At 33.8% G+C, this 9,000-nt stretch overlaps 1 protein-coding gene across 1 annotated transcript in view; it reads right to left on the reverse strand.

The window, feature by feature from the left end:
* Positions 1-9,000, reverse strand: part of LOC110020070 (thioredoxin-like protein slr0233) — a gene marked incomplete at its 3' end in the record, with an annotated part of 9,146 nt that continues 146 nt past the window's right edge. Inside the window, 3 exon segments of the mRNA XM_020718043.1 lie at positions 1-103; positions 191-279; positions 7,234-7,437. Coding sequence (XP_020573702.1) covers positions 1-103; positions 191-279; positions 7,234-7,437 — 396 coding nt within the window.

The raw sequence follows: 9,000 nt of genomic DNA on the forward strand, positions 1-9,000 counted from the left end.
CGTCGTGTACTTCTCCGTGTCGATTTTCACGACTTGGATTTTATCTTTCAGCTTCTCGCTAACTTGATCGAGAATTGGAACCATGAATTGACAGGGGCCACACCTGCCAGACGCGGGGGTGGGGGTGGTGTTTAACAGAAGTATAGGAACTGGAGAAAAGGGAGGAACAGATGGTGCAAAACATAATTACCATGTTGCATAGAAGTCAACCAGTAAAGGTTTATCAGAATTTTCCAACAAGTCATCAAATGAAGAAAATGTTTGTTTCTTTGCTTGCACCTGTGATAAAAATGATAAAACAAACATATAATATGAATTACAATTTTATATTAGGATAATAGAGTTATATGCTTTAAACTAGCATGTAGAAACCTGAAATTGCAAATCTACCTCAAGGATATTGAATTGGTGAAAAACTTTAATTTGTTTGAAAACTTTCATGAAGCTAATCAAGTCAATCAAAAAAGTCCACTCTATCCATGCGGAAGACAATGTAGGTAGGCTATCGGGAGTTGGATTCGGGTTCACAACTCAAACAATCTGCCTTTCTCTTATTAGATTATGCATATCCCTTCCTTATGATGTAACTTCCCCACTCACATACTATTGTTGCAAACAACTATTCCCAAAAAACAATCTAAAAGGCCAATCCATGTTGATAAAGGCAAATCGATAGACACATAGAATGGATTCCACGACAACAACTTTTAAGGCGATATTGATTTTCCAATCAACAAAATTTCTAAAGCTCGTACGTGTCTTTTAATTTCCATCATGTATTCTTAGAAAATTTGTCCGCTATCATGTTTTAAATTTAGAGATCAAATCCATTTCTTGTTGCTAGTGTTTTCAAAGCTCAAAGCACAATATGATAAGCGAGGGATTGCTTTTACTTCAAACCTCAAAGCGCAAAGCAAAGAAATGGATTAAAAAAAAAATGTAATGATATATTGCTTAAATAAATATTAAAAAAATTAAAATATACATATTGAAATTAATAGTTCAATACCTATATACATTATTTGTCTCTATCTGTTACTTTTATAAGAGGACAAAATACAATATTCATTTTGCTATTTTTAATCTATCAATATCATATATATATATATATATGATAAATTTAGTTTATCAAATATTTTGCATCTTCGTCTATTTAATCATATACTAATTCTCAAAGCCCATTTGAAAGGTTTGAAATAAGATTTTAAGAAAATATGATTTTAGTCAAAAACAAAATCTCATATTAAATAAAAAATTTAGGATGTTAAATTTCTCATATACTTTTATAACAAATTAATTAAACAACAACAACAACAAAACCTTTATCCCTCTATGAATCCTTCTTCTCCATTGCATCCTATTTAGTGTCATATTTTCATTTAATCCTAATAAATTAAGATGGTTTTTTATACAATAAGCCCAAGTCTTCCTAGATCTACCTCTGCCTTTCTTAACACAAGTCGAATCTGAAACATCTATTCATTTCACAAATTAATTAAAAAATATTTTAATTAATTAAAATGCTTTCATATGTTTTCATGGATTACAACTTCTTGCCAAATCGATAAAACTTTTTTATTTAAAATTTATATACATGTGATCTAAATATTTTTTACTTATAAAACTAACATTTAAGCATTTAAAATGAACTTCCAAATACAAATATTCTTTAGCTATATAAAACATAATTGGGAATCATCATTGTTCAAAAAGAAACAACACCAAATCCACCTTTCATGCAATACTGCAATGGCAATCAATCACACAAGATCAATATTCGTGAACAAAGCTCGCAGCTATTGCATCAAGGTGAAGAAGTTAAGGACGATATTGTGGTTGTTAGACAAGGACCTCGATGATGGTAGAAGCAACAATAGTCGGTGTGGCATGCGTACAGTTATGAACTTTAGCGTTGTGGGCCGGCCAACAATAACATATAGCATAACAAAAAGCATCGGGCTTGAGCCATGTCGTACCTCGGGCAGCTACATCTCTTGAATAGCTTCGCGAAAGGAAGCATATGAGGGAATAACGATGTTCCAAGATTCTATTATTTTTAACTCTACCAAACAATAAACAGTTAGTAATCAAATGCTCGCGATCTTCAATATCCGAGCATCCTAACAGACAACTGGTGGTGTCCAAAAGACCCCACTTGGCGAGCCAACACCTTCTAGGAATAGCATCATTCATAATGCACCGCCAAAACAGACGTTCACGTGGATTAATTTTGAACTTGCTCAACCAATCATAATTGCTTTTCGATTGCATAAAGAGAACTTTGTAGGCCATAACAATTGTAGTTTTACCTGTGAACATATTATTTAATTCAATTTGAGCCTCTTGCAAGTCACAGTAGATTCATACCTGCGAAATCCCGCTTGAAATTTCGGGCACAAAAAAAAATCAAGCAGGCGCTAATTCCAGTTTCCATTAAGTAGCAAATTGGAAACCCGCATACCTTCAACCTCATTAGCATTAACCGGGCACGACCACCTATTTATGGAAGTGTTGAAGATCCAAGCTTCATTCATAACATCAATGGAATTACCATTGTTAATCTTCCAACATGTAATGGGCCCCAAAAACCGCAAACCTTCCGAAATGACCTTCCAGGTGATTTGGTTATGGTTTTGTGAAAGCAGGTCGAGATCATATTTGTCTTTCAAGCACCTGTATAATAAAGAATTTTTCTACAAAAAATTCCACACAATTCGAGCATGTAACGGCCCCTTCCAATCTTTTGAAGCACGTTGATTAGGACTTTTCCTCCATAAAATCAAATGGTTTCACAATCTAAATACAGACGGTGACCGGTCATCATATATTACGATGAGATGGTAACATTGTACCAAATGTTGGATCAATGACATGAAGATGTACAGTGAAACTCTCAAAAGTAGCACCATCCACAATCAATCTTAGTCCAACAAGCGGTAGGCATGCAAGCTAAAAAAATTCAATTTTTTTTTACGAGCTCAAGAAGAATATTGTGAGGGTCCTCAAGGTATCATCATGGCACTCAATATTGTCTTCACAAAAATCTTCGCGGGAATTGTCACTACTCGAAAAACTCATAATTCTCCTCATGAAACCCTAAGCTCAACTGCTACTAGAACGCTCATGGGATTGCCCCTTGCTACTTTGAAACTCCATGTGTCGTGTCCGTTGCTCTAATAGTCATAATTGACATGCAGAAGAAGATAAAGTGGAGAATACAAAATATTAGTCATATGCTTTGGCATTCCTTTGGTGACAAAACCTCATTTACTATTGTCGTCCATTTGCTCCAATGGAAACAACATAAATGTCCTCAATTGATAGTAAGCATTAGAGTCAACCCATAGTAGCAAAAATTGTCATAATTGACCCCAAAATCCATGAAAAATCGTCACAACTAGATCTAATGCTAAAATGCACAAAGTTTATAATACTGATCCATCTAAAACAAAAAGAAAAAAAACTTCCTTCGCTCAATTCATAGGTATATTGAGAAGAACTAATTGATCCAATATGTATTATATCTACTGCGTCCAACTCTCTCATTGCAACCATGAGCTTGCTCCTTTCTCTCTTCTACCAAGATCAATTGTAGGTGAATCTTCTAAATAATTTATTCCCATCGTACATCTCTCTATTTCACCAAGTGTTTTACTATATCTTCCTGTCAAGATGAGCTTAGTACAATCAAACTCTCTCTGCATTCTACAATGTAAAATTAAATGATCAGCACACTTTATATTGGATGGAGACTAATCAACCAAACTCTAAAATTCATGTGTACTCATTATGAGACCCTTTTCTCTTTATTGTCCCTCCACTTCCTCATTAAGTAGCCATCAAGAAGCATGTTTTTCCATCTTTCTATCTTTTTGTGAATCTCTAATATGCACGTTGTTCCTCCCACCTTCTCAAGTAAACAAGTTATCATGCTCTGCATTTTTTTAAGAGGTTGTGTAAACTATCAGCTATTTTGCTGCCACTATATACAACTTTGAGTATAACTCAACTTGAATTTGCTCGTCATATAAGAGATCCTTCGAGCAATTACTTTTTTGTTCAAACTAAATCATCTTTAGTATTTAATGAATAAATCAATTAACCAAATGATCGATGTTCCTACTATAGTTTGAAATTACATTTGGGCCACAAAAAGAAATCAAGGGACAAGTGCCAATGAATACTGTGGTAGTTCACAAAATACCAGTTTATTTTCCACTTAATTATGAATTATTGGACGAACAAATCACGTTCGCAAAACACCAAAAACAATTCTTACAGGAGATGTACTTTGATCGATCAACTTCTACAAATACACCCGAACTCACCAACCTAAGAAAGCATGAGCAATTACAGGATATAGAAGCGATAAACAACATAATCACAAAAAAATAGTATTGCATTATCTTATTTGACTTCACTTATTGGCAACACTTCTACAAACTTCGACAAAAAAACAGTACTTCTCAAAATTAATCTATATTTTTGGAGAATATTAAAGCAAATAATATACATACCCTAACATTCCAAAGGCCTTAAGGTCATTGACAGATGAAGTCGGTTGGGGGGTTAATGCAAAGTTATTTGTATTCCTTGTGTGTGTGCGCGCGCGCTCGATCAATTGAAATGAGTCGATTCATTTTAATTTTCGAGTTGGAACGAATCCAAATAACTCCATTTGAGTTAACTCGTTCCGATTTCAGGCTAAATCTCGAATCAATTTCAAGCTAAGCTGACTCAAAGTTGCATATAAAGAGCCATGAGCCGATTTCGTCGCACACAATCCCATGCAAGCCAATTTCGAGCTAACACCAACTCGACCTGAAATCGAATCGTTTACAACCCCTCTTCAGCTGCCCCCCTATGGTATTGTTGTTTATCCTTAGTCACCACCCAATGGCTTTGCTATCCCTATTTGACCCGAGCCAAATATTCTTAAATAGTCTCTAAAAATGCACAACACACTCTCTTTAACTAAAAGAATCATATCAATACACTAGAGTCAAATGTATAGTCCACTACAAACGCTCCATGCATCTTAATCAACTACAAGCATGCATCAAACACATTTTCATAATTTGCACACATCTTGATGCATAGAAATATGCCTTGACGATTGCACGGTATGCCCACTCACATCTCATAGCAATTGCAACATATTCTCCAGCTCAACATACAAGCAGCTACACGTCTCCTTAGCACCAGCATGCACCCACTAGTGCACTTCTCTAGCAATTTTCACATATGCAAGTCAATTTGCACACCTCCACAATTCTAATTGTTGCTAGTCTATGCACATGAGCCATTGTGCCTCTTTGCATCCACATGCACGCAATCCGCTTGCATTCATCCACAATTCCACACTACTTACTACTATTGCAAGCACATGCAACATAACATGTGTTTGTCTTCTGCACTTATGAATTTGATTTAACATGTTCCCAACTCTCGCTCCACAAGTAATTAAATTAAACATTTGTTACTTGTTACATACACAAGTCATTACAAGCACGTGTACTTGTCATTCACAAATACCTGCATTGTTGTTAGCATACAATAGCATGAATCAGACACCACGAGTATTACACAACACTCGTCACACCTCTTTCAAAGTAATAATGATTGTGTTGCACTCATTCAATGCCTAAGTATATAGCCAAAACCTTAGAGATATAAATTAGGCCAACAATACCAAAGTTATTTTACTTCAGTTTTTATTTTGGATCAAGATTGGTTTGCCCCACTAGAGCCGGTCATGAAGATCACTTATTGGGCTTTTATTTCATTGAAGCAACATAGCCACATATGGGACAAGCATTCATAGACAAATGCATCAAATGTTTCTTAATTTGTGGGCCAAGTGATTGTTCGTCAATAAACCTACCCTTTTGAAGGTAACAAAGGTTGGTTTTCTCTAGACAATCCTTATTCAACAAGAAGCATTGCCAAAGTTTTGTTGGGTTTTATAGGGTTCTTCTTGAAGGTGTAGATACACGAGTACCAAGATCTGATGATTTTGGTTAGTTGTTATATTCATTTCTTTAGCCAAGGTTAGTCATTTCTTAGAGAGTTTTGTGAATGCATCTACCCTACCATAATTGCTACAAGACACCTGGGCTTAGACTACATAGAAAATCTTTTGAACGCATTTCATGAACCTTTGATGATATTGACATAGTTCAACTTTATTAACTTCAAATTTCTAATTGACTGATAACAAGTTGAGAATCACTCAAATTAAAGATTCATTGGATGCCCGCATTGATGGTATTCAACAATCTATTACCAAAAGGCAAACAACTTGGCAGAAGAATTTAACACAAACTTAGTCAAATTGATTGAAAAACGTATTTCTGCCAACAAATGAGAATGTCATGAAAATCTAATTGGGCGTTGAAGGTGCATGGAACAACCAAATGTCACTTCCTATGTGCCACCTTTTGGGACTAAAGCAATACTCTCCCTAAAGGAACTTAATGCTCTATATGAACCAAGTCTTTAAAGCCAACAAAACATTAACTTCACTTAGCTCAGATGGCTCAAGCTCATGATCCAACCAATGTCCTTTAAGGTTATGTTGATAATTTAATAACCAAGTCTCTCTCTTTGTTATCTAGCTATCAAATCAAGGTGGAACTTATCAACTCAACAATTAGAAAGGAATATGAACAATGTCTCCTTCCAATGGTAGTTACTTAAACAAAACACATTTTTAAATATAAACAACAAATTCCCCCAGTTTAGATAAGCTTGGCTTAAATTACCAAAATCTAGGCACATCCTGTTTGAACCAGAGTGATGAAATCTAAGCAAATCAAATATACTACATAGAAAAAAAAAAATAGAGGCATTCACATACATACCAACAAATTCTATGTATTTACATAGCACCTAAACTTTGCATTTTATGTATACACCACCCAAATCTTTCATATTACATCAAAAATACAACTATTTTAACTTTTATAAAGTGAAAAACACTTGTTCATGCATACATATATGTAACAATTGAATTTTAGCTGTTAGATATGCAAATACATAGAAATTAAGAAGGGCGTGCATGTAAATCAAATAATAATTTAGTCAAGAAATCGAATGAACTATTAATTTAATTCGCCACCAGTTAATAACAAATTTCTTCATTTCTTTTGCTTTCAAATTCTAATAACCAGATACAAAAAACCTAATCAAGGCGGAAAAACAAAGCAGCAGTAGAAAATATAAATGCAATACCTTCGGAGTAATCCGCCGCTGAGGAATCAAGGAGATTTGTCTGCTAATTGCCGGAAAACGAGGTATAGGGCTTGCTCTAATGCTTGTCACCGCGGATAGCCTAGAGAACTCGGCGGCCACTGACTGGCGGGCTTGGAAGGATTGGAACACGGCCTCCCGTTCGCGCCATTCTCGCCCTATATGTTCTAGGGTTTTCGTGGAGCTCTGAGAATGCCGGAAGAAGATATGACTAACCTTATGGTGACTTTTTTTTATCAATTAATTGAAAGCATTGGACGGCTCAGATTGAAAGAGATTAACAAAAAATTCATAATATATTCTGATTTAGAATATCTTTATTAAATTTAATGAAGACAATTTTTTGGATAATTATATTTATAAAGTTAACACTCCTTTTTTAATAATTAATTAATTAGTAAAGATACAATTTAAAAATCCATTCGACTTAAATTAAAATCAATTTTACTAGTTTAATTATTTCTAATATTTTACAATGATAGCCAAATATGGTTCATAAGTGAAAAAATTTGCATATGTAAGATATACATAATGGAGGCTATACGAGTGTTATATCGGCATTATATTCGTGTTATATCCCTTATAACCTTCATGTAACATCTATATAACTTACTTGTAACCTAGTTGAACTTACAAATAAGTCTCACACTTCTGTTTTCACATATTTGTAGGTTACATGAAAGTTATATGGAGATTACAAGGGATATAACGCGAATATAATACTTATATAACGCTCAAATAACATTCATTATGTACGCAGCGCTGCGTACTTAAGACGTACCACAAATTTTTTACGTCCATAAGAAATGTAAGAGGAAGATTTACAAATATACCACTCAATTATTATGTATTTACATATCTACCACCTAAATTTTAATTTTTAAAAAGACAAACTTCTATGCCTGCAAAAGCATATTTCACTTTTTAAAAATTAAAAAGGTGGCGTTTTTGATATTATATGAAAGATTTGGGGAATATAAATGTAAAAAATAAAATTTAGACATTTTATATGTAATTGCATATGTATTGAGTGTATGTATGTAAATGCCCCAAAAAAAATAAAATAAATACAATGAACTAAAACTATATCCCTTTTTGTTTTTCTACTTTTATCTACATAAGCATTTTGCATTTGTAACATATTTTTACATTCATACCACTCAATTCCTATGTATTTACATATCAAAAATCCTAAAAAATTGTATTTTTTTTACATTTATAACTCCTAAATATTTCATATTGCATCATGAAAACCACCATTTTAACTTTTAAACAATAAAATACATATTTCAATCACAAGGTATTAGATATATAAATACATAAAAATTGAGAGTTATGTAAGTAAATATTCCTAAAATTAATTCTCATGTGACTTTGAGTCTATTTAGGGCAGTTGCAGCTTATTGAATAATCTGCTGATAAGTCAGGTGCGATGACTATTACAAATTTTTATTTTATTTTTTTTTGGAAAAGTCAGACCGCTGCCAGAAAGCTACCACCGCACCTAGATGGGTGTGTGAAAATACTGTTTTCAGCGTTTTCAAAACACATAAGTTATCAAAACGCAATTTATCCAAACGTGTCAAGTGCGTTTTCAAAACGCCACCGCTAAGCTGCCCCAAACGGGCTCTTAGAAGAGGCAAGAACAATGAGGGCTAAGGATTGAAAACTTGTTTTTAAATATTTACATGTCTAACACCTAAACTTTTATTTTTACATAACACTCAAATATTTAACATCGCATCACAT

This window comes from Phalaenopsis equestris, unplaced genomic scaffold (genome assembly GCF_001263595.1).
Source record: "Phalaenopsis equestris unplaced genomic scaffold, ASM126359v1 Scaffold000090, whole genome shotgun sequence".
NCBI classification, from domain to species: domain Eukaryota; kingdom Viridiplantae; phylum Streptophyta; class Magnoliopsida; order Asparagales; family Orchidaceae; genus Phalaenopsis; species Phalaenopsis equestris.